The sequence below is a fragment of the Dromiciops gliroides genome, chromosome 3, assembly GCF_019393635.1.
Source record: "Dromiciops gliroides isolate mDroGli1 chromosome 3, mDroGli1.pri, whole genome shotgun sequence".
In the NCBI taxonomy this organism is placed as follows: domain Eukaryota; kingdom Metazoa; phylum Chordata; class Mammalia; order Microbiotheria; family Microbiotheriidae; genus Dromiciops; species Dromiciops gliroides.
Window position 1 is genome coordinate 335,634,393 of NC_057863.1, and position 27,632 is coordinate 335,662,024.

At 39.7% G+C, this 27,632-nt stretch overlaps 1 protein-coding gene across 1 annotated transcript in view; it reads right to left on the minus strand.

The window, feature by feature from the left end:
* HACD2 (3-hydroxyacyl-CoA dehydratase 2) overlaps positions 1–24,865 on the minus strand; it is a 101,982-nt gene extending 77,117 nt beyond the window's left edge. Inside the window, exons 1-2 of the mRNA XM_043995826.1 lie at positions 24,425–24,865; positions 6,252–6,369 (exon numbers count right to left, since the gene is read on the minus strand). Of these exons, the coding sequence (XP_043851761.1) occupies positions 6,252–6,369; positions 24,425–24,588 (282 nt within the window). The 5' untranslated portion in view covers positions 24,589–24,865. The remainder of the gene's footprint in view (positions 1–6,251; positions 6,370–24,424) is intronic.
* Positions 24,866–27,632: the final 2,767 nt, after the last annotated feature.

Below are 27,632 nucleotides of genomic sequence, written 5' to 3' on the forward strand. Positions count from 1 at the left end.
ATTTCAGATCATAGCATTATAAATTTCCTATAAACTTCAAACTCTTACTGAGTTTAAGGCAGTGATGGGATAGAGCTGACCTGCTGATAGAGCTTCAGGAAGTCCTGGGTTCAATGACTACTTTGACACATGATGCCTGTGTGAAGCTGGGCAAGTCATTTACTATCTCTCAGCCTCAGTTTGCTCATCTGCAAAATAGTGCTAATAACAGCACGTACCTCACATACATATTTTTGTGAGGATCAACTAATGAGTACTTTGTAAACCATAAAGTTCTATACATGTTAGCTACTATTATTATTACTATGATTATATTTATCTTTCTTAACCCTGAAATCCTAAGTTACTTGTAGCCAAGGTCTTATACCCAGCCCTTCCACCTGGTAACCAGCACAATGCAAAGACAGAAGATAGAATGCTCAATAAATACTTGCTAGATCGAACAGAAAAAGTTATGTGCAAAACAAAATTAAGGAAATATTTCGGGTGGGGGGGGCCTTTGAAGTTATTTTTCACTAAAAAAAGTTTTACCCTTTATTGTCTCATTCTGTCTTCTTTCTTTTTTTTTTTTTTTAAGTGAGGCAATTGAGGTTAAGTGACTTGCCCAGGATCACACAGCTGGTAAGTGTTAAGTGTCTGAGGCCGGATTTGAACTCAGGTACTCCTGACTCCAGGGCTGGTGCTCTAACCACTGTGCCACCTAGCTGCCCCTACCTCATTCTGTCTTAAACGGCTTTCTGACCAAGCTTTCACTCTATCCTCTCAATGCCAGTGCAGTACACATCATATATGTGTGTATATGCATAGTCATCTAGTTCAACTTGCTCATTTTATACAACATATACAAATAATTTCTATATCATATGCACACATACACATATATGTAGATACCTCACATGTATGTATATGTAGGTATCTGGTCTATGTATAATCCTATGGATTATATGTTTGTGTATGTGCCTCTATGAGAGGTGTGTGTATGTTAAGTATTATTCTTACATAAATATTAAGTATGAATGGAAATAATCAGATTGATTTTCTTTTTTTAGTTGATTCTATTTTGTCCTATAACTGTCTAAATCATGATTCTTTTGTCTGAACTTAATTCAGAAATTCAGCTCACCTGTAATGAGTTAAGTTTAGAAATCCAGTCCTCCTGTTAATCAATGTTCTATTCTTGTGTCAAGGAAATCTGTTACCCTTGAAGGAGATGGGGACACCAGAGAGTCTGGTCAAATATCTTTTACATCACTAAGCTATCCTTCAAAGATGTCTGGTTTGTTATCCAAAGAAGTCTGGTTTGCTATCTCTGTGCTTGCTGATGCAGCTGGTCTCAAACAATGAATGAACATTTCTTAGTGACAGAAGGGAAGGAGAGGGTTGTTGCTAGCCCTCAATGCTAACCCAATTTCTATCCAATCATATTTGCTTCCATCTATGATGCTAGCCTTCCTATTTTCTGTACTCTCCAGAACCATAAAAGAGAAGTCTCCCTCTTATTCTGGGGAAGCTAAGATCCTATTTATTGGTAAATTCATGCTTTGCTAATAAATTATTAGTGCTCAGAACTTCGTGCCTCAGTCCAACTTAATTTTAACTGTGATAGTAGATATGGGGGCAGCTATGTGGCACAGTGGATAGAGCACCAGCCCTGGATTCAGGAGGACTTCAAACCCAGCCTCAGACACTTGACACTTACTAGCTGTGTGACCCTGTGCAAGTCACTTAACCCCAATTGCCCCCCCCAATTAAACAGTATATATAAAGGATGTGTATGCATATTAATTATTATCTTAACCAAGGATGCTTCTCATTCATACAGACCTCCCATCTCTCCTGAATTTTTGCTTCAACAGGAACCAGAATCATGGCAAGCCCTTTGCTTAATGGAAGGTAATAAGTCAAGTCAATCATTAAAAAAAAGTTTCTGGGAAGGTGTAGTAGTTCTTTTCACTCAGTTCTGTAGCATTAGGAAATGTTTGGGGATTATATCTGAATAGAGAATCTGAGAAAAGGGCCTAAGAAGGTCTGGTAAAGGAAAGTGAGAGGTTTCAGCTACATGATAAAAGTTTTAGAGATGTGATGAAGCTATAATGATCCAGCTCAGTACCTATACACACATGCCTTGCCACCCCTGACATACACAGGCAGGCCCACGGGAGAATCAATTTAGAGCAGCAAGGTATCTTGGAACTATCTGGTTCAAGCCCCTCATTTTACAGATGAGGAAACAGAGGCACAGAGATTAAGTGATTTCCCCTAAATCATACGATTAAGTGTGACCCTGGATAAGTCACTTAACTCCCACTGCCTCACACACACACAAAAACAAAACCCCAAACAAAAAAACTATTATTAGAGATTATACAATTTCTGGTCTCCATAACTATCTTAAGCTTTTAAAATGTTTAATTTTGAACATTTGAGGTTATAATACTGCTGCTATGAAACTGCCACTCTGTACTTTATTTAACGCTATTCACAAATACTGATGTTCCCTAAACTTCATTTCGAGACCTTCTATAAATTTGCTATATTGTTATAAACACAATGAAACACAGTGACCTTGAAAGCTTTAGATAGCTATAATTAAAATATATCTTTTACGAGTAAGTAAACAGTAAAAACACGGCTAATCAGAATGCTCAGGGAATGAGGATTTTGGTTAATTCAAGGAATTCAAAGCCTTCTTTTTGGTTAAACCTGTGTTGTTGAATATCTCTTTGGGCCTAGCCTTTTTAAAAAAATTTTTTGGGGGGTGGAGCAATGAGGGTTAAGTGACTTGCCCAGGGTCACACAGCTAGTAAGTGTCGAGTGTCTGAGGTCATATTTGAACTCAGGTACTCCTGAATCCAAGGCTGGAGCTTTATCCACTGTGCCACCCACCTGCCCCTTGAATATCTTTTAAAACTGTAATAGCTCGCTTTCTTGCATCAGTAAGTACAGTATACTGAATAAAAGAGGACCAAGGACCCGACAGTGCTTTGAAATCATTATTCTAGCAATCTACTCTAACTAGATTTACAAGCACAAGTGAGGTTGCTTAGGGTCACTGAACTGATAGACCATACTTTTCACCTGGCATTTCTACAATCTTCAAAGCTACAATTCAGCTATGAAATAGCCCTGAAGCAGGCAGGCAAGGCACTACAGATATCACAAGTGACTTGCCTGTACTTATGTTGCTAAAACAATAACAATCTAAGAACATAAAAATAAATAGTAATGTAATTTAGGGTTTAACAAGTGCCTTTCTTTTTAACTAAGAAAAGGGAACATAAAAATTTCTTGAACAACACTAGTCAATATATCATTTGAGGGGCAGCTAGGTGGTGCAGTGGATAAAGCACCAGCCCTGGATTCAGGAGGACCAGAATTCAAATCTGACTTCAGACACTTGACACTTACTAGCTGTGTGACCCTAGGCAAGTCACTTAACCCTCATTGCCCTGCAAAAAAAAGAGAGAAAGAAAGAGAACGAGAATATATCATTTGAAAGGATTTTCAATGGAGGACAAAATCCTGGGTGACACCCATGGTTAGTGAACATGATCTAGATGATGAACCAGCAGAAAATGGAGAGTGGCTAGGCAGGTAGGAGAACTAGGAGAAAGTAGTGTCTAAAAAAATTCCAGCAAAGAGAGAGTGAGGAGCAGTGTCAAATGCAGAAAAGAGGCAGAGCAGCATGAGGTCTGGGAAAAGGCCACCAGATGTGGCCAATAAAACATGACTTGGTAGCTTTGGAAAGAGCAGTGTCAGTGAAATGATAACATCAGAAGCCGGACTACAAAGGGCCCAGGAGTGATCAAAAGAAGAGAAAGTGCAGATGGCTTTTTCTAAGAGTTTGGGAAAAGGAGAGATATAAAATGATAGCTTGAAGGGATGGTGGGATGTGTTGGAAGGGTTTTTTTAAGGATGAGGGACATTTAAACATGGTTGAAGGCAGTAGGGAAGGAACCATTAGGGAAAGAAGATTAGAGAGGGGGGAGGGGCTGACTAAGGTTGTAATCTGCTGGAGAAAATGGGGGGAGGGGGGTCTGAAGGGCACATGTAGAAGGATGGGTTGGTCTTAGCAATAAGAGTCACTCTACTGTCAAAGCTTTTCAAAAGAAGGAAAAAGTAAAGGATTATTTTAAGGGGATGTTGAGATGAAAAAAAAGGGAGAAAAGGTGTATCATAACAAATGGCCTCAATTTTCATCATAAAATAAGAGGAGAGGCCCTGGATTCAGGAGGACCTGAGTTCAAATCCAGCCTCAGACACAGACACTTGAAACTTACTAGCTTTATGACCCTGGACAAGTCACTTAACCCTCATTGCCCCTAAAAAACCAACCAAACAAACAAAATAATAAAATAAGACAGGGCCTCAGCTGAGAGGAAGGAGGGGAGAAAGAAAGGTGTGGAGGAAAGAAAATAAAGTTTGGAATAATAGCTTCTGTAAGAAATGAGATAAGGAACCAATTAGGGAGAATGAAAGGATTGCCTTACTGAAAGAACCTGGATCATACGAATTTATAATGTATCCAGTTAAACGAGTTCCACCAGCCTATTATCAATGCTGAACAAAGCACAAAACAAAGAGACACATGGTCAACAAGGGTATTCACCACTGTCTTGGAAATTGTCTTAGGGAGACACCATAAAATTGATGAATATGAAGAAGTTAGAGAAACATGGAAGGACTGAAATTAACTGATGCACAATGAAGTAACCTGAACCAGAAAAACAACATACACAAATTTTACAAGAATGTCAAGGAATAGAACACTAAAATAAGCTAGACTCTGAATAAGTGAAAGGTATAACTTAGTCTAGAGAAGAGAGCATTTTAGCCTCTCTATCCATTCATTGAGGGCACTGTTGGTACAGGACACTGCAGATACTGTCAGACATGGTTACTGGGTTCACTGCTTTGACTTACCTGTTCTTTGTTATTAAAAGGGAAGGGTGTGATGTGGGAAATAAAAAGCAGAGGAAGGTAGCCAACACTTAGGCAGATCAAACATGTTACTTAGGACCAGGACAAGAACTGCTAGGATGACATGGTTGGCAAAGTCGATGGGTGGCTATCTACACCAGTGGAGGATGCACCCACACCAGAGAGATCACAGATCTAACAGAATATTAAAATATCCTTTTCATGAGTTGCCATAGCCTAAGAATTCATCGCTAGTGCAGTCTTTTGGTAATAAGCTTATCTATTTTTAGCTAGGTTCATGCTTATAAAGTAGACTGTCTGGTTATTGGGATCATACTTGAAACTACTCTACCTTGGAAGAACTGTTGGAGTAGTTGCTTCACTAGCATAATTTTTGAGAATCTATGGTCACATTCATACTATGATAAAGTATGAGAATAGGAATTTCCTGGAGGATTTATTAATTATTGTATCATTAATAACTAGGATAGCTAGCATTTATATAGTGTTTTAGGATTTGCAAAGCAGCTTACATGTGTCATATAATTTTATCCTCACAACTGGATATAATAAGTGTTCTTATTATCCCCATTTCAGAGATTAGGAAATTCAAAGTTAAGAAAAGTTAAGTGACTAGCCTATAGTCACACAGCTAGTAACTGTCTGAGGCAGGACTTAAACTCAGGTCTCTCTGATTCCAAATTCAGTGCTTTTTCCTCTACACTGCCTAGCTATTAATTTACTTCAAAGATTTAGTATTTCACAGTTTGGGTTCCCAGTTCCATTAACAGAAAGAGGCGCCTCCATGACCATCCATGGGTAGACGAGCCTCTGGTGATGAGCCTCTCTAAACTTAGCTGGCTGGTCTTCTGACCACAGTACACAGTCTGTAATCTGATGATGCATCCTTGGAGAAGCAAGGTCACCTGCCCAGTACAATCTGAAACTAGAGCAGGATTTTCATGGCAAGTGAATTATTTTAACAATGATGTGGTGTTTCTTCACATTGGATGAAATGAATCCCTAGGACGTCTCTTGAAAGTTCAAACACACATAATTCCTAAAAATAACCTGTTTTGTGATTTGTAACAAAAGTCACACAAAATTTCTAGCCAAAAAGTTATTTTGGTTCAGGTTAACTGGGGTTTTGCTATATTTACAAAGTTGGAAAAGGTGGTTTAGGCAAAATTTCAAAGATTAAAATGAATATGACAAACATCACACTTACAAACAAGATGGCGGCCTAAGTATATTTTAGTAGCAAGTTTCTTATTTAATAAGACAGATTGTTTTTTTATGGTTATCAATAACAGAAATATTTTGCAACCTACCTCTAAGAGGGCTCCAGTCTGGAAGAATTTCAAAGGCTTTTCAATTGAATAATAAAGGCTATGATAGCTACCTTTAGCCAAATATGCTCTGACCAGACCAACTGCAATAACGAGCCACCTAGGAAAAGAAAAAATAATAAAGAGGAAAGCATAAATATAACTGAGGGTGATGGAAATACCAGATACAGATGAGGAACTAAAGATCAGAGAGGTAAAGGGACTTATCTAAGGTCACAAAGGCATCTTCTCTGAACAACAACAAAAAATTGTATAATGATAACTGGAGAAAATACCAGGATTGTGTTGTGTAAATTATACAACAATATACCCAGCAATATCTCATCTATCTAAAACTTAGGTGATTGATATCCTGATATTCTTTCTTATCCAAAAACACATCCAATAAACATGAGTAATCAGAAAAGGCCTGAAAAGGCAAAATTGGGCATAAAGACTGTGCAATTAAAGCTCATGCATTTTACTTTGTTGCCGCGTATAATTTTGTACCATTTTATTTTTATTTTAGGAAAAATTCTAACAATTTTAGCTTGTGGCCAAACGCACAGCAGGAACAGAAGCAGCAAACTAGAAGTTGGAAGGGAAATTCCTAAATAAAGGCACACTGTCAGACAGGCTCTTCTTGGTGAAGGACTTGAGGAAGAACCAGACCAGGCTGGAGCTCTAGGCTAGATAGGCCTTTTCTTAACTTTCAGACCCACGTGTTCTCTTTTTACTAATATCTGGTATGGAGTGAGCTCTCAAAATCATGACACGATTGCTCCAATAAATATCCAAATAATGTCATAAAACAATTCCCGGACCAGCAAAACCCACAGAAGAATGTGCTGAAATCATCTTCTAATCAAGGACAGCTTGGAAAGTCAGAAGGAGGGAGCTGCTGTGCTGAGACAGGAGTCGAGCCCAACCCCACAGTCACCCTGACACAGATCCAGTCCCAGGAAGGCCTCTCACCAGAGGAGAGCCCCACAGCCTCTGAATCAGCTGCAGCACCAGTGTTGTCTGGAACTAAACTCAGGGTCTGGTGAGAGGGCTGAGCCCTTGGCAGGGGGGATAGGGTCTATGCTGGTGCTGAGGCAGAACTTGGGTTTTTCACCCATGCTGGGAAACAGGAGGTGGGCTCGAGTGGTGGTGGCCCAGGCAGGGGAGGGGCACAGGCTTGTCGGAGCTGTTAACTATAACACACAAAGCTGGCTGATTAGCAAATTGGTCAGGGGTCATCTATGGACCTGTGAACAGGCCAGGCGAGTGAAGAACCTGCTCCTTCTTAAATGATACCACCTGGGACCTTCTGAAGCTTGGGACAGTACAGCCTGGAAACAGTGCCCCACTTTAAGGGTGGGCTTAAGAGTCAAGTAAAAGAAAGGCAAGATGAGCAGACAGAGAAAGGTGAGGACCATAGAAAGTTTCTTTAGTGACAAGGAAGATCAAAGTGCACCCTGAGGGGAAGATGTCAACATCAGGGCGCCTATATCTAAAGCTTCCAAGAAAAATAGGAATTGGTCTCAAGCTATAGAGGTGCTCAAAAAGGACTTTGAGGGGGAACTAGGTGGCACCGTGGATAAAGTCACTGGCCCTGGATTCAAGAGGACCTGAGTTCAAATCTGGCCTCAGACATTTGACACTTACTAGCTGTATGACCCTGGTCAAGTCACTTAACCCTCATTACCCCGCCCCCCCCCCCCCAAAAGGGCTTTGAAGATAAAGAGAGGTAGAGGAAAATATGGAAAGAGAAATGAGGGTGATGCAGGACAAGACATGAGAAAAAAGTCAACAGCTTAAAAAGCCAAATTGGCCAAATAGAAAAGGAGGTACAAAAGCTAACGACAATAACTGCCTAAGAATTAGGATTGAACAAATGGAAGCTAGTGACTTTATGAGAAACCAAGACACAATAAAGCAAGTCCAACTGAATAAAAAAATAGAGGATAATGTGAAATATCTTCTTGGGAAAACTGCTGACCTGGAAAATAGGTCCAGGAGAGATAATTTGAAAATTATTGGTCCACCTGAAAACCATGATCAAGGAAAGAGCTTAGACACCATCTTCCAAGATATTCTCAGGGAAAATTGCCCTGGTATTTTAGAAGCAGAAGCTAAAATAGAAATTGAAAGAATCCACCCATCACCTCCAGAAAGAGATCCCAAAAGGAAAACTCCTAGGAATATTATAGCCAAAGTCCAGAGTTCTCAGGTCAAGGAGAAAATATTGTAAGCTGCCAAAAAGAAAGAATTCAAGTACTGTGGAGCCCCAGTCAGGATAGCACAAGATCTAGCAGCTTCTACATTAAAGGACCAGAGGGCATGGAATATGATATTCCAGAGGACAAAGGAATTGGGATTACAACCAAGAATCACCTACCCAGCAAAACTCAGCATAATCTTTTCAGAGGAAAAAATGGGATTTTAATGAAAAAAGAGGACTTTCAGGTATTTGTGATGAAAAGACCTGAACTGAATGGTAAATTTGACTTTCAAATACAAGACCCTAGAGAACCATAAAAAATTGGAATCGGGGAGACATACCTGGGGTCATGCAGTGGATGACTGTCTTGTGCCTGAGGCCAGGTTTTGGCTGAGATCCCCCTGGGTCCAGGGTGGATGCTTTGTCCAGTGTCACCTAGCTGCCCCATGATGACATCTTTAGGGTTAAATTGAGGGGTGAGGGGAATGCATTGGGGCAGGGGGAAGGGCAGAGGTAGCATGGGGTGAAATCCTACATGAAAGAAACAAGAAAGAGCTTATGGAATGAGGGAAGAGACAGGGGAGGAGCAGGGCAGTAAATGAATTTTACACTCATCTGAATAGGCTCAAAGACCTTAAACTCATCAGAGTTGCCTCAAGAGGGAATTCACACACACACACACACACACACACACACACACACACACTTGGGTGGAGTAATCTATTTATCTGGGCAGTAAATGAGCCTAACACTCATCAGAATTGGCTCAAAGACCTCAATCTCATCAGAATTGGCTCAAGGTAGGAATAACATACACACTCAGTTGGGTGGAGTAATCTATCTAACCCTGCAGGAAAATAGGAAGTGAAGGGGATAAAGAGAGAGAGGGGCAAAAGAAGGGAGGGCAGATTGGGGGAGGGGACAGACAGAAGCAAATCCCTTTTGAAGAGGGATAGGATGAAAGAAGATAGATAATAGAATAAATATCATGGGAAAGGGAATAAGATGAATATTTATCTGTATTTCTTTTTTTCCTATTTCCTTATCTTTGACTTTTATTAGTTTTACCTTTGTTGTTTAATTAATTCCCAAGTAATAAAATCTGATCCTTTTGTGAACTAAAGCTTAAAGGCTCCTTTCTTATTGGCCTGGGAGAAATATCTAAAAAGGGCAGTTCAGAGGGGAGGGTGAACCTAAAAGGTCCCCTCATTATTTCTGGGACCCCAATATTAAGGCAAGTCACCCAAATAATGCTCTGTATATCAAATTTTGGCCCTCACACAGAAAAACCTGGAAAGACTCATATGAACTGATGTATAGTGAAGTGAGCAGAACTGGGAGGACATTGTGCATAGTGACAGCAGTATTGTTCGATGAGCAATTGTGAATGACTTGACTACTCTCAGCAATATAATGATCCAAGACAATCCCAAGGGAGTAATGACAAAGCATACTATTCACCCCCATAGAAAAAACTGATAAAAAGAGTACTTGTGGATTGTACATGTATGACCTTGGTTGCTGTCTTGTGAAGGGGGGAGGAAAGGGAGGGAGGGAGAAAAATTTGGAACTAAATCTTATGAAAATAAATGTTGAAAACTACCCTTACATGTAACTGGAAAAAATAAAAATAAAATAGTTTTTTTTAGGCACACACAATTTTCAAGTGACAGCAAGGAAAGGTTATTTAAAAAAAAACAAACACCCACCTTTTAGAAACAGACACAGGAACAAATTATGACATCTAAATGTAATGGAATGCAGTGTACTATAAGAAATGATTAAAGAGAAACCTGGGAAGACTTGTATGAACTGACGCAGAAGGAAGGGAGCAGAACCAAGAAAGTAATTTATACTAAAGGAACTACATTGCCAAAATGAACAATTTAAAAAGACTTAGAAATGCTGATCAATGAAATGATCAACCATGTTTCCAGAGAGAATTAACAATGAAACATGCTACACACATCCTGACATAAATCTGATAAAGAGTACAGAATAAGACACACATTTTTGGACATGATTAACTTGGGAATTTGACTTGCTCAATCATGCATATTTGTTACAAAGGTTTTTTATTCCCTCCCACCTAGAGAAGTTGGAGGAAGTGAGATGAGAGAAAACAACCAGATAACTGAAAAAAATAACACTTGATTTAAAAAGTAAATGCAATGTGGAACAGACAAAAGATGTATTCTACTCTTAAAATCAGACAACTGATAAATCAGACTCTTGATATAAAGAAGACAGAGAAGGAAGTATATGTTTTAGAGACATCTACATCAAAAGGGTTAAAATAGACTTCTCTTTATAGAAGAATTTCCACTAAAGATTATGCAATCAGATTTCATGATCTATAAGTGTTTTGTTCAACCGGTTTTTCTTTGTTTCAAGAAAGGGTTCAATAGGGAAGAGAAGTGTATATCAATAAAGGAATGTAGTATATAAACATAAGGCAACAATACTTTTTTTTTTCAAATACAGATAAAATAAAAAAGATGTTGATGCTAAAAGGCAAAATCCCCCTCAGTTATCTAGAAAACTGATGCCCTTAAGGGGCATGTTCAATTCAGTTTATTGTAAGTCAATGACTTTTTAACAATCTTTTAAAATTGTTATCCCACTAACTAGCAACAAAAACAACCAAACATACAAAATTCTATCCTAGGTTTCCAAAATTTAATAAGATGGAATTAAAAATTAATAAAACAAACATATATACATATATTCACATACACTTGTATATATACCTACATTTTATATACTTTATATTTTTATACCATATTCCTTTCTTGAAATGCACTTATATATACATTTATACACATGTACATGCACATATGTATGTATATGTATGTGTGTATACAGATATGTATGTGTGTTATTTCCTTTGTCTTCTTCCTATGTCCACCTGAAATTGTCATCTTTGGTCTTATTTTTCTTCTTTCTTTTCTCATAAATAATTGTAGCCAATGTGTAACAGTTCTGATTCTGTTGATTATTTTCTGCCTTATTTGCCATTCTTTATATCAGCCATGCTTAGCACATTGTCTGGCACATAACAAGTGCTTAATAAATACTAACTTACTGACTAACCAGAATATTACTGATATCAATTTATTAATGATATAATCTATTTGGTCATCCTATAATTGTTGGACACATAGTTTGCTTCCAGTTTTTGATATTACAAATACAGCAGCTATGAATTTTTTCCCCATAATGCCTTTTTTAATGATGCATTTGGAGGGGCAGCTAAGTGGCGCAGTGGATAGAGCACTGGCCCTGGAGTCAGGAGTACCTCAGTTCAAATCCGGCCTCAGACACTTAATACTTACTAGCTGTGTGACCCTGTGCAAGTCACTTAACCCCAATTGCCTCACTAAAAAAAAAAAAAAAAATGATGCACTCGGAATATGGTACTTACTAACAGTGGAATTACCAAGTTGAAAAGTAAACCTTTCTTATTGTTGCAATATTGTTCTCCAAAATGTTTTCCACAATCTGCAGGCCCAGCAATGATGTATTATAGTGGGCCTGTTTCTCCAAACTCCTGCCAACATTGACTTTTATCTCTGACTTATTTCCAGGATTTGGGGTCTAGTGTAGAAGGAAATTGGTGGAAAAATAAACCATACTAAACAATGAATCCAAATTTATTTCCACTGCTATCAATTAATTGAATCTCCTCAGAAACTTCTCTTAATGCCCTAATGCAGATAAGGAAACCTGGTTAAAGTGGGCATATTTATGCCTAATCTGCCACCATGATGCTGAGAAGATTAAAGACAGTAAACTGCTTTAAGTTTCTTTGAGATAAGGACTCTGAGAAAGCATTATTATCAAAATCGATCCCTTGTATATTTCTCTCAAAATCTAGGGTAGAGGCTGATAAATAATTGATTTACCAATAGGTAAAAGACATAATTCAGCCTTTAAAGTTGTAATTAAATGTAACACATTCCTCTGTATTAAAAAATTTCACAGATCTTATTGAAAGGGACAATAAAAATGCTTTTAAAAGAATGTAATATTCCTTTAACATTCTGGAACAAATCTATTGTGTAAAGTGTGTATTGTAATGCTATCTGTGAGACCATAGAACAATGGTGCCTGGAATGCTTACTAGCAATTTAGTGGTAATTATTATAATTTTCACCATCATTCATCCTACTTGTACGATTAAATGTCTGTCTTAAATGTTAGCTAGAACAGATGCAAAAAATGATTTCTGCTCTTAAAAATAGATGCAATAGGATTTCAGAGCTAGAAAAGAATTATAAAATGTAAACTAGTCCAACTCTCTCACATTTGACAAATAAGGAAACTGAGGCCTAAAATGATTTGCCCAATGTTATAAGGCAATTGACATAGCTGGGGCTTCCAGTCTAGCCTACTTTCCACTGTATCACTTTACTTTGCTTTTGTTGAACAGTTAGTTGACTGTAGTGTTTAAAATATAAGATCTTAACCAGTGGTGCAACATTGCTGTCTGCTATTTTGTTTAACAGTATGATATCTAAGACGTCAATGGAATCCTACTGCAGTAGCACCAATATTCATCCTGATGATACCCCAATCTGTGATATTTCTGAAATCTAGGAACATCTGCATACAGCTCAAGTGGGAACAACAAGTCTAAATCCAGGCATCTGTTGGTTCTTCTGGGACCGAAGTGAGATAATAAATCTGTCAAGGAGGGGCAGCTAGGTGGTCCAGTGGATAGAGCACCGGCCCTGGATTCAGGAGGACCTGAGTTCAAATCCAGCCTCAGATACTTAACACTTACTAGCTGTGTGGCCTTGGGCAAGTCACTTAACCCCAATTGCCTCACCAAAAAAAAAAAAAAAAAGAATTCTATTTTAACTCTAAATCTTATGAAAATGAATGTTGAAAAGCACCCTTACATGTAACTGGAAAATAAAATAAATGTTTGTTGCAGAAAAAATAATAATAATAAATCTGTCAAGGAATTCACTGTCCCAAAGTCCAATGGCTGTCTTGGAGTGGGAATGGTGGGTTGACTTGAGGTATCACAAAATCATGGATACAGAGCTATAACAGACCTCCTTAGAAACCAGTCTAACCCCCTCATTTTACATGACAGAATGAAAGCTCAAGAAGTTTAAATGTTTTATCCAAGGAGGCACAAATAGTAGGGGTCAGAAGTGGGATTTGAACCCAGATCCCCAGATTCTAGAGCTACTGGTTGGTTGTACTACTTGTCAGATATGTTATAATGGGAATTCCTTAAATAGCCACTGAGGAACCTTCCAACTCTTGAATTCAGTGATTCTGGTATTCTATGATCCGGTCAAATCCATAATGTTTGGCCTTGCAGAACAGCCTCTTTATCAACAACTGCTAAAGCACCTGCCCCACCTAGTATATGGGCTCAAATATCAGCCAAGTAGGTCAGTGGGGCACTGGCCAGAAAAACACCATTACTTGTACTTGTGGAACCCATCACAGGCATCAAATGCCACTTGCTCGTCATCTCCAGGGCAAATCCAGATTAAATCATGGGTACCCCCCAGAAATCTAGCTTTATATTTTGAAAAGAGTTTACCTTTATACAGGTTTTTTTAACAAAGTATTTTCCATATTTTATCTTATTTGAATCCAACAACAACGCTGTGAGTAGAGAGTACAAATATTATTTACAGACGAGGAAACTAAAGTCTAGAGTGCTCCAGAAGAGATGAGTGACAAGGGCCTTTCAGATCCAAAGCCAGGGTTCATTTCATTCAGCCATGTTGCCCCTTTGAAAACCACCTGGCCTGCTTTGCAGGAAGGAGACATCTGGGCCACAAATAGCTATTTCTTTAAATTCCTTAAAATCATGATATTAGTGCGATTCACCCTTCTACTTTGGAATAAAATAAAGTGACAGAACAGGAGGGTGAATGAAGCCTTTCTAGAGACTCTCCAGACATGGAAGACAGCACGCAAACCAAGGCCCAGAGTTGGAAGATGGAGAAACATGTATGAGGAACAGCAGGAGACTACAGTGAACACGAAGGGATGTAATCCATAATAAGCCTGGAAAGGTAGCTTGGAGGCAGATTGTAAATTAAATGTCAAAGAATTGAGCTTCAATCTGACTCTAGAGGTAAGAGAGAACCATTAAATAGGGGAGTGCGTTATGAGACTGGTGCTTTAGGAAAATCACTTGGGTGGCTGTGTGGAGGAGAGACTGGAAAAAAGAGCCTACAGGGAGGAGGGCCAATTAGAAGGCTATTGCAATAGTCCTGGCGAAGCTGAGAAAGGCATGAACCAGGGGGTGGCATTACGAGCAGAAAGAAGGGGACAGATGAGAGAAATGTTACAGAAGTTGAACTGAGAAGGTGTGGCAAATGATTGGCTACATGGGATAGGGAGAATGAGGAGTCCAGGGATGAATGAGGTCATGAACCTGGGTAACTGGAAGGAGGGTGATGTCCCTGACAAAAATAGGGAATCTTAGAAAATAAGTGGTTTGGGCATGGGGGAGAAAAAATGTCTGTTTTAGACATGTTTTGTGTGTGAAGCCTAAGGGACAAAAGCTTGAAAGGTCCAATTAGCAGACAGTGACACAGTATTGGAGCCCAGGTGAAAGAACAGATACAGATTTGTGAATAAGGTACACAGAAATGCAATTAAACCCATGGGAGAAAATATAGAAAGAGAAGAAACCAGGAGAGAGCCTTGGGGCTCAGTCAGGGGCAAGACATGGATGATAATCCAACAAAGGAGAATGAAAGCAAGAGAAAAAATAGATGGGTAGAGAACCACAAGTAATAGTAAAAAAAAAAAAAATCTAGAGGAGAGAGAGTATTCAGGAGGAAAAACTGCTAAACAGTGTCAAATGTGGCAGGAAGGTCAAGAAAAATAAGGATTGAGAGTAGGGAGCCTTCATTTACCTATTCTCAATTATGAGATCAGTAACTCTGAAGAAAACAATTCCAGTTGAGTGATGGGGTTAAAAGCTAAATGACAAAGGGCTGAAAAAGGAGTAAGTGGTGGGACATCCAGTTGGCTCAATGGATAAAGTGCTGGGCTAGAGAGTCAGACAGACATACCTAAATTCCAAATCTGGCCTCACACATTTCCTAACTGTGTGACTCTGGGCAAGTCATTCAACTCTGTTTGCCTCAATTTCCTCATCTGCAAAATGGGCAGGAAAAGGAAATGGCAAACCACTCTAGTAACTGTAATGATTGGAATGATGCCACCTACTGGAGACTTGCTGTGGGAAAGCTCCACCATGAGGAAAATGCCTCAGAGACGTGGCTTTTCCTTGGCGTCAGGAAATGACGTTTGCTCATGGGTGCTGTCTATCAAGGCTACCAGCCAATCAACTTGAGGAGCCTCCTATGGTCTGGGAGGAGACAGGAAGGAGGAAAGGGAGCCTGCACGGAGAGCTCTGGGGGTTTTGGGGTTCCTGACTTGGTGGTGGAGGCGGCAGAGGACTTCACAGGAAATTTGAGGAAAGATAGGAATGCCAGGCTGTTAGAATTATGTTCTCAATCTTTTTCTATTTTCCAATAAACCCTTAAAAACCTAAACTTGTTTTATCAGTGATTTTAGTCAGTTTCCCCCAAAACTGGGGGAACAGATTAGAATCCACATTTAGAATCTTAAATTACACATAACTTTGCCAAGAAAACCCAAAATGAGTTTCAGTCAGATATGACTCAAAACAACAACAAAGTAGAGGGGACATGATAACAACTGAAGAGATAGTTTTTTTCCTAGGGGGTTGGCTATAAAAGGGAAGAGAGATAAAAAGTACTAACTTGAGAGGATTGTAGGAACAAGATTTTTTAGTTTATTTTTAAATGGGAAGGATCTGACAGTTAGCTAATAAGTAGCAGAACATGAGCGATTAAGATGGGGGAGGTAGGGAAGAGATGGTGGTGAAATCTACCCAAGAGCTGGGAGCTAATGAGATTAAGGGAACAAATAAAGACTGGAATCAAGGAGGAGAGTAGAGAATGATAAGAAAGGCTTGTGAGATGTAGAGAAAGGAAGGAGCAGGAGAGGCAAACAAATTCTATTTTTTGGTAAAATGTGACCCCAAATCCTAAATGAAATGCCCCATCAAGGTCCTGTGAGAAAGCTCACCCTGGTTACTGTGAGGGTGCCTTCTCCAGCAATGCTCTCTCCTGTCAGGGCCCCAGTAAGGGCTCAAAATCACATTCTTAGTCCATCAGTATTCTCTGCCTCTTCTAACTTGCTCTGGATACCCCCTGCCCTCCTTCCTGACCCCATATAGATCAGTGGGCTGCCCACTGATACTATGCTATAGACCCAAAGGGAAGAATTACTCCGGACCAATGCCCTGTGATGTAGACTTAGAAGAAAACCTACATACTTACAACATAGAAGAACAGAAAGGCTGGTTCCCACAGGGCTAGAGCCCCTTGGCAAAATGATGCTCAATACAAGCTCATTAGAGCACTCTCGCTAAGAGGCATCCTGTAGAGGTTAGCCATAGCTTGGCCACGCAGCAGCAAGGTTCAAGAAAGCCATGTAGGAAAGACCTCTGTGCTCTTGTATAACCACAGTGGCATGAATGCTTGCAGACTGGGAAGGAGGGCTCTCTGGGGGTGATTAGGGCTGCAGTTGTGGGAAGGGGAGCTGGTTCCTAAGCTCCATGGTATGACCGAAAACTAGAGCTTGTGGATCTCTCCTCCTGAGGGGGAGCTGCGCAGTAGTAGCTGGCACCCTGCTGAGCTGCTGTCAGCTAGGCTATATGAATTAGGAACAGTAAAAAATGAGATGACTGGCACAAAGCATTTCCTACCATCATTTAAATAGAATCTCTTGAATGCATGTCTAAGTTTATAGCTCAAAAAAAAATTCATTTACCAAATGTACTTGGTTTTCTCTCTCGGTCAGTTTTTATTATTTATACTTCACTATAATTTAAATTGGATGGTGGTGGAGGAGATAGAATGGGACACATAACTCTTATTCAGTTAATTTGTACAGGGGCTGCTAGGTGGCACAGTGGATAAAGCCCTGGATTCAGGGGGACCTGAGTTCAAATGAGGCCTCAGACACTTGACACTTAGTAGCTGTGTGACCCCAGGCAAGTCACTTAACCCTCATTTCCCAGCCCCCCCCAAAAAAAAACCCCAAACTGTACAAGTAAAAAATGAAAGCCTGAAAAAAATTTAAGTATAGTATTTTATTTCCAGGACCATTTTTGCATAACAGGAAATATTTCGTTGTAGTTTCCTTGAAATGTAAACATCTCTTGAAACATTCAAGCATCTCTCTCTCTCAAACACACATACACACACCCCCTAGACTAATCAAGTATGTAAATGGAATTTCAGTAGCATATCCTCCAAGAATTCACTTATCCAGCAATTTTAACTAAGACATAAATGTCAGAAAGTTTAAAAAAAAAAAAGAGGCATCTTTGAACAGTCAAAAGCCCAAGCACAAAGGCTCATGCACAATGCATCTAGGACAGCCTGTCGAGTTCCTCAACTCAAAGCCTAGAATGGCAAATGGCCAAACAAAAATCTTAGAAGAATGAAATAAAAAACTGTGCCCTAAGAAATGATGAATATGAGGAATGTGGAGAGTTAGATTTTTATGAACTTATGCAGAGTGAAGTGAATAAGGACCAGAAGAACTATAATAATGGAAACAAAAAGAACACAAACACTGCTGAGTAATTATAATGATCAATCTGTGCTCAAGAAGACAAAACAAAAAAGCCTCTTCTTCCACAATGGCTTGGAGTCAGGATGACCAGAACTGGAAGACTACTTTAGGCACTTCCTAAACCTGAGAGAGTCACTTAACTCTCTTCCTGTGTAACCCTGGATAAGTCATTTAACCTCTCTTGGCCTCAGTTTCCTTATCTGTAAAAAAAAAAAAAGGGGGGGGGGAGGGAGCCCCCAAGAGCTCTTCCAGCCCTAAATCTACGATCCTTCAAGTCTATGATTCTGACATTTGGCTTGACTTTTCTTTTGTGATGGGAGAAAATCGTTTGTGGGAGATTTAGTGAGTATATCCAGAAATGACTGATGTAAAAATAAAAAGCATTAATTAACACCCTTTAAAATACATATTTATGCACTGTTGGCTTCTTGATTTCATAATTTGCAGACAGATCCAAGAGGCCTTACTACTGTCACAAAATAAGTATGATGGATCTTGTAGTAAAACTGGTGTGGAGGTGGAGGGAGCTCTGCTACTCCATTAACTTTAATGGAAAGTTGTGGCACAGTTAACAATATTATGAAAGTTGGATGGTGTCAGTTTTCTTTTTTATTTTCTTCTCCAGTTTCATAAAACCTCCTGCTTCTTTTTCTCTTTATTCTTACACATTCTCATGAATGCCTGTGGTAATGCAGCAGTGATTCAATTCTAAACCCCACAACCATATTTACTGAGGAGCTACTATATAATGCACTAGGAGTTGTGGAGCATGAGAAAGGACAACACTGTCCATGACTTCAGAGAATGTGTCAACCAGAAGAAAATATAATGCTTCCGGGACAGCTAGATGGCGCCGTGGATAAAGCACGGGCTCTGGATTCAGGAGGACCTGAGTTCAAATCCGGCCTCAGACACTTAACACTTATTAGCTGTGTGACCCTGGGCAAGTCACTTAACCATCACTGCCCCACAAAAACCCCACCCCCCAAAAAAAAATTAAAAAAAAAATTATATATATATATATATAATGCTTACCACAGGAAAGGTAAAAAGTGCTACAGAGAATCTGAGGAGGGAGAAATTACATCAATTTTAGTGAGAGATCAAAGAAGGTGGTATCTGGGATGAACCTTAGAGGATAGGTAGGATTTTAATAGACAGGAATTGAGGATATATTCCAGGTAGATGAAAGAGTATGAACAGATAGAAAGGAAAATGTGGAGTGGAGTTAGGTTTGAAAGGTGTAACGAGGCCTAAGTTATAGAGTACCAGGCCCAGGTTCCTATATTTGAGATACTACTATTGAAAAGTTTTCATATCTGGAAAAAGGATTTGGCTATGAAGTCTTTAAAAAACATTGTGGCTCATGACACATATAGAGGCAGTCAGTGCCATGTTATGGATGGTAATGTTTCCTTATTGGTAGGGACATGCTGCCAAATGACCAATGATTACCACTACAGCTACAGAGAACAACTTTCAGTGTAGCGAGTGACCGCACTTCCCAGGTAGAGTTTGCATCACAAAGACTGAGAGGGATGAGATATATGGAGTTCCATTCCAGGGCATATTTTCCCATACAATGGTAGGATGCCAAATTATTAATAAAAAGCTCTTTATCAGGGCAGCTAGGTGGCACAGTGGATAGAGCACTGGCCTTAGATTCAAATCCAGGCTCAGACACTTGACACTTACCAGCTATGTGTCCCTGGGCAAGTCACTTAACCCCAATTGCCTCACCAAAAAAAAAAAAAAAAGCTATTTAGCGTAGGATGTAACAAATGCATATATACACACAGATATATGTACCCATATACATACATAAGTGGATGTAGTTAGTAAAAGATCACTTAAATCTAATACAGGCTACCTGTGCGTTGCTGGACAAATCACCTGACCTCTTCAGGCCTCAATTTTTTTATCCATCAAATGAGGATGTTAATAAGTGATCTGAATTCATGATTTTACTCCTTACTGAAGTAATTTCTACTTTATTAGTAGAGTTCGAACTGTTCATTTAAAAATCAGTTGCTTTTAATTCACAATGCAGTTGCCCAAAGAAATAGTATAAAATGGGAGAGCTGCAAGTGAAAGGCAAAGCTGTGGAAGTTCTTTGGTCAGGTCACAAAAAACAGAATATATTTGCAAGGAAAAGTAATAAATAATATTAACCTCAGTACTTGACAACAAGAAAAATCATAAAATTAGATGAAAAACATTTATCCCGAGTATTGATACTAGAAGAAAAGCTGGTTTAATGTAAACACTTTGGTCTCCCTCCTTTATCAACCAAAGATGGAAACTCCACCGGGACAATTGAAGGTCAGTCCATCCCCCACTTCCAACCAACCCCCCCCCCCCCCCACCCCACCTAGCATGGAGCTCTGGGCAGAAGCCTAATAACTGATGCCCCAGGATGAAGAGAAGCACGAATCCTATGTCCAAATCTCCCTCGGCTACAGAGAGCACTTTGGAAAAGCCTGAGAAAGGGCACTGGGCACTGGCAGGAGAGCAGCTGGCGCTGTCCTCATTCCTGCCTGCCGGGCCTGTTTTGTTCACCTATACAGATGTTCTTAAATCTGATGTCCAGGACTCAGAGAACATTTCTTATGCTCTGTGAACGTAGTAAATCTCTCCACTCCTATGATAGTAATTCTAATCTGCCCAAATTAGGTTGAAGTTGACTTTTTTTACGACTGAAGAACAAAGAAAATTAACAGCAAAACCATGGTTTTAAAGGATCCTTAAGTACTTCCAAGTCCACAAACTGCTATGCTGACTGCAAATTATTCCTGTGTTCATTCAAATTTTCTAGACACCTCTTAGAACATTTTAGCCTGTTTTGACTACTGTATCTTGAAAGTAATGAAACTTTACTACTTTAAGTATAGTCTATATTTAGACTTATGACTAGTTTAGCAGCCTTTCCCCCATCAGACTGGATCGGTGACATTTTAAGAATACTAAAAAAAAAAAAATTAAATTAAGGTCTCTTTAAATGATAAAAAGATTTTTTCCCCCCAAAGTAGGCATTCATTAGGTACAAAGTATAATGGTAATAATCATTAAGTGAAAAGTATTTACAGAGCATAGTACTAGGTTCTTTTAGGGCCAAAAATCAATTTTAAAGTTAAGATTTTCACATTTTTCTGGTTTGTAAATAGTGTAATATTTTACAAAATTTAAAAATATTGTAATATTTGTGTCAACAAATATATTTAAGGTAGCACTTCTAAACATTCTACAAACTTCATTTAAAAAAATAATGCCGGGGCAGCTAGGTGGCGCAGTAGATAAAGCACTGGCCTTGGATTCAGGAGGACCTAAGTTCAAATCTAGCCTCAGACACTTGACACTTACTAGCCGTGTGACCTTGGGTAAGTCACTTAACCCTCATTGCCCCCCCCCCAAAATAAATAAAAACAATGCCTTGGGGGCAGCTAGGTGGCACAGTGGATAAAGCACTGACCTTGGATTCAGGAGGACCTGAGTTCGAATCCGACCTCAGACACTTGACACTAGCTGTGTGACCCTGGGCAAGTTACTTAACCCTCATTGCCCCACAAAAATAAAAAATTAAATTAAAAATAATAATAATGCCTTTATTTATATGCAGTTAAAAAGCCTTTTCAAAGATATCGAGCCCAGGAAAAAAAGAAATTCAAATAAGCTTTATAGATATATTTTTCCCAACTCTTTTCTGACTCTACTCCCCTCACCATAAAATCAGAGCACTGAGAGTTCTATTATGTTTAACAAATTTCCTCTGGTTTAATTATGTTTAACAAATTTCCTATCATTGTGAATGAAATATCAGCTATCATTAATAAAATGACATAAAATGCTAGTATTTAAATTCAGTGGTTAAATGTTTAGGTGACAAACTCAATAAACATATTGCTCTAATAGGGAAAAATAGTTTCTTTTAAAAAGTGAGCAACATTTCAATTTCATTAGCCTGGTACTTAAAGTCCATCACAAGCTGGAGCCTATCCACCTTTACAATATTATTCCAGACTATTGTTCTATGTTCCAGCCAAGCTGGACTACAAGCTGTTCCAAGAACTTAATATTCCACACTTAGAACATTCTCCATCTCAGAAGCTATATTTGATTTCCCCAGTTCTTAATGACCTCTCCTTACTCAATTTCACTTGTGTTTATTTATGTACATGTAGTATTTGTACCATTCCACCCCAACTATTAGATAAGCAATTGTTGGCCGGCAGGGACTATTTGTTTCTTATCTTTGTAGTCATAGGACCTTAGTGTTTGTTAGTGTAGTTTAATTTAGTTTAATTTTACAAAAGGAAAGATTTTGAGATTTAGTTTCTTTTGGGATTTTACCTCCGTTTTGCAGGAAAAACCCGACAACCATTCTATTAGCATATCAGTAAAATGCCAATAATTAAAAAAAAGTAACAGAAAATAGAAATTATTAAAATGAAAACCTTTTCTTTACTGAGTATAGGGTTTTGGTAATAAAAGGGTAGAAATTACTTATTTTTAAATGATGCAACAAACAACAAGTTTCTAGTATAAATATGCCTTTAAAATCTCTTTTGAAAATGTAAATTATAAAGTCACAATAAAAGTAGTTTGTTTTTAATAAATTTCCAAAAATTATCTGAGGAAAAGTCCAGTCCAACAACAAAACTAGGTAAGATCTATAACAAAAAGCACTGCATTGTGTTGCCATCAAAGTTCGTATTTTTGTTTTCTTTAATACTATACACTTCTCAAAAATGAGATTTCTCTATCCAAACGAGACTGACTCGTTAAGCTGATGAGAGCTCTTATTAAACTGAGAGCTCTTTTGTGTTATTAAGGCAATCTGTCCACTAACAAATAACTGGATTAATCTGACAACTTGAGAAGCACAAGATATAAATAGACCATTCTGGGGATGAATTTGCAATGGGTATGAAGAGGTAGGGAACCTGCTGCAAGAAAATGGAAAAAAATAATTTAGATGGAATTAATTTTTCCCAGGTCAAATGAAAGGTATTTCTTATGCAGGTTTTGATTACTGACTTGGCTTGTACATTTAGTTAGTTCCTATAAGTACAACATTTCAATCCTTTATGGGGGCAGAAATGTGATTCGTAAATCTGCAAAATCTTTATTCATAAAATCTGAATCTGTAAAAAAAAGTCTACATAAGTATTCAGGGTTGTAAGCGACTGCTAGGGAGATTTCCCAAAAGTATGAATGTAAATTACTGATATCGTGACAACAGGCTAATTTCTCTCAACATACTCAAATTCTTCCGAATTGAAGCCAGTTTCTCCCAAAACTCATACACTTCAGATTATGATACGAAGATTCCCTTCTGACCACTCAATTAAAATCTTAGTCTTAGACAATTCTCTGGCCTCTTTAAGCCTCAGTCCCCTTCCCATACATAGAAAACAAAAAAAGTTCTACATATATATTAAACATTCTTCCTCCCGAACACCTGCTCCAGAGGGAATTTTTGCACATGCCACCTAATATACACTCAGCTACCCGTCGCCTACAGGAGAACGTCTTCCTTTTCCCAACACAACTAAGTATCCTCTCCCCTGGGTCTCTCACACCCACTACCTGTCAGTTCCCCCACCCAGTACTTTTGTCTTTGCTCGACAGCCCAACAGGTCTGTTCACCTCCAGCCTCTCTCCTCTCGGATTCATTCCACATACCCTAGATCAAATTAACCACTTCATTCTCCTACCCAAAAACTTCCATCAGTAGTTTCCTAAATAAAGTCCAAACTCTTTAGCTAGTCATTCACGCGACAATTTTCAACGCCTATCTTCCCCCATTCCCCTAAACCCGCCCCCTTTTATGTAAACTCGGTCCTCATGAATTCCCTGACCTTTCACTTACTTTCAGCCCTTTGCCCTCGGGGTTCCCTCCCGCTAGAATAAAAGCCACCCCCGAGCAGTCGGCACTACAGCTTTCAAAGCCTAAGGGATCTTCTGAGGATCCCAAAGTCCGGGCTGCAGCTGCAGTCTCACTCCTAGTTATGTAGGCGAGGATCTCCTTGCTCCAGGTATAGAGCCCAGTAGCCCTGGGAGGGCAGGAGCTGCACTCGGTTCATTCATCTTTTCACCTCCCCCCACAGTGCCATAGCTCCGTGCCGCGGCGCGTAGTTGGAGAATGAATGAATGAAGGGACGCCCGTCAACAGGGCGCATGCTCGCTGGACATCCTCAGGCTGGTTAGCCCCCTCCCCACCTGAGACACCGCCCCCTCCCCCCCCCCAGGTTCAACTCTTCGTCCCACATCCACCCCGTCCCGGTCACCTGCGCCCCCTTCCCCTCCTCACCCGGCAGTCATCACTACATTGTAGATGACCAAGTACGCGGTGGCCAGGGGCCCCGGCCCCTTCTTCTTTCGCGGCCCGCCGGCTTCACTGGGCCCAGCCCGGCCGCCGCTGCCATTCCCCTTCGTCCCAGTCGCCGAAGACCCGGACGTGGTCGCGGTCGCCATGTCCAAAGAGCTGATCCCTACCTGGCTCGGGCGGAGAGAACGCGCCACTGAGCGCGCCCGGGCCAGCGACGGGTAGCTGGAGGGCCTTGAGAGTGAGAGGCGGGGCCAGAGTGACGGGGCGGGGCCGGGGAGGAGCGCGCAGGGTAGGGGGAAAGGAAAGAAAGAGTGCCGTGGAGGCCATCTTTGATCAGGGCAGCTGACTCGCGAGGCTTTCTTCCTGCTCTTCCCAGGTATTCGGGTCCCATCGGATCGAGGCAAACGACGCTCTTCCCTCGCCTCGCCCCGCCTTCACCATAGCCGCGACTTCTCGGGGCGCCATATTAGATGAGGGCAAAGGACCATATTCCCACCCCTCCCAGACCTTAGGTGGTGTTGAGGTTGACCCTGCTAGGCACCCGTCGCCCGGGTCTTTCGCTCACTGTGCTGATTGGTTAACGTCGATGCCCAGGGCGGGGAGCTTATCTCTGCTTCCTGAGTGTAAAGGGGAGGACGGTGAGGGGTTTTGTACCCTCCAACCTTTCTTGTTTTATTCTTTTGGACTCTGTTTAGCTGAATCGAAGGAGGGGTTGAGAACCACAGAATCACTGGAAGTCGAGCGGGAAAGGGGCCTTTTAAGTTCTCGAGACCAACCCCGCCCCCTCTAATTTACATGTGAGGGAAACTGAGGTTCACCGAGGGGAAAAGGCCGCTTTCCCCGATAGTCAGGAGGCTGAAGCAGGAGTGGAAGCCAGTCCTCTTGAGCGGCAGGGGGTGGTGGCCTTTGGGGCTTTACCCACTGGTTACCGTATTTTATCTGGTAGGGGGCAAAATGGGAGCGAGGGGGCGTTGTCCCGATCTGAGTTTTCTAGGATGGGGGCGGGATCAGAACGACGTGTTCCCGTTCCCTGCCAGTGCGAAGACCTTGGCCAAGGGAGAACTGGGCATGTGGAGCGTGTCTCCCCTGGGAAACCAGAACAGCCCGTGGAACCTGCTGCCAAGGCCGTGGCCAACCCACTGTTCTGCCCCTGGGATTTCTTCTTCTTTTTTTTTTTTTTTGTGAGGCAACTGGGGTTAAGTGACTTGCCTAGGGTCACACAGCTAGTAAGTGTAAAGTGTCTGAGGCCGAATTTGAACTCAGGTCCTCCTGAATCCAGGGCCGGTGCTCTATCCACTGTGCCACCTAGCTGCCCCCCGGGATTTCTTTTAAAGTGAAGTATAAAAATTTAGGACACGTCCATTTACTTAGGGGATAACGTCTCCTCCTTACGCATGCTTTTCTCTGGTTTATCCGCCTTTCAGAAGGAATTTTGCTCGTGGCAAAATAGTCTGAAATAAACATTTGTGGAATTGAATGCTCAGCTGTTTTTTTTTAAAAATCTAGTTTAGACTGAAAATTTAGGAAATAGACAAATTGGGAATATTTGCTTTACCAAAAGATTCCTTCAAAGAATCTCTCCTTTACCAATTTTAAATGCTCATTGTAATTGTATTGTAAAAATGTATGAACTGTGAAAGACTTACTCTGATCAAAACAGTGATCCAAGGCTGTTCCCAAGGACCCATGATGAAAAAGGGAGAAACTGGATGAACTTTGAGAGCTAATTGAATCATACTTTTTATATACATATATGTATATACACATATACATATAGACACCTATATATACACACATGTATTTATATTTATTTTATGTTTTTTATTTTTATATATACACACTTTGTTTCTGGGTTTTTTGTGGGGGAGAGTTCTTTTGCAACATGGCTATCATGAAAATAGTTTTTGCAGAACTTCATATGTATAATTGATAACATTTTTCGCCTTCTTAATGGGTAGGAGAGAGTCAAGGAAGGAGGAAAAGAGTTTGTAACTCAAAAAATGTTTTAAATGTTTAAAAAAATTTACACGTAATTGGGAAATATTTAATGAAATAAAATATATAAAAGTAAAATGATTGTTTAATTTGGTATATGAGAAAGTACACAGAACAGACAGGATTTAGTAGAACTTCTTCCTTTGGGAGAATCATTTAATTTTTCTGCTTGAGTTTCTTCATCTACAAAAGAGGAAAACTTCCCCTGCCATCTAGGATTGTTTTGAGCTAAGCATTTAACATCAATGTTAATTCGTGTTTATTTAGGGCTTAATCTACTTGACCTTTTATTAAGTGTCCCACTCTAGTTCCACATCTGTGGTAGAGGTGACCCTGACTCTTCAAAGGCTCTGACAGTGAGTTAAGAGCCTTGACATGGTCCTATCACACATTGGAAAAACTTTAAAGCCATTCCCCATTTGATAAATGGCAAAAAGATATGATTAGTCATTTTTCAGGGAAAGAAATCCAAGCTATCAACAGACATGAAAAAATGCCCTAAACCACTAATAAAGAAATGCAAATTAAAACTCTGAGGTTCTACTTCAAACTCATTAGATTTAAAAAGTTGACAAAAAAGAGGTAACTCAAAACATGAATGTTGAAATTACAAAAATGAATGTTGAAAACTATCTTTACATGTAATTGGGAAAAAATAAAATACTATTAAGTGGAAAAAAGGGAGAGTGACAAAGGCAGTGGGAAAACAGGTACATTAATTTCTTTATATTCAATTAATTCTTGATCATTTCATATTCAATTAATTCTTGATAATTTCTTCATATTCAGTTAATTCCTGTGATTCTGTGGTTCTCAAGCCCTCCCTTGATTCAGCCAAACATACTCAAGAATAATAAAACAAGAAAGGTTGTAGGGTACAAAAATCTTCACTGTTGACCTCTGATGGAACTGTGAACTCTTTGAGCTGTTCTGGAAAGCAATTTAGAACTATGCCCCCAAAGTTATTAAACTATGTCTATCCTTCCACCTAACAATACCAATATTAGGTCTTTGCCCCAAAGAGATGAAAGAAAAAAAGAGGATCCATATGTACAAAAATATATAACAACTCATATTTACAAAGAATTGGAAACGAGGTGCTCTTCAATTTTGGTGTGACTGAGTAAATTATAACATATGAATGGGAAAGAATAATATAAGAAATAATGAACGGGATTTTCAGAAAAGTATGAAA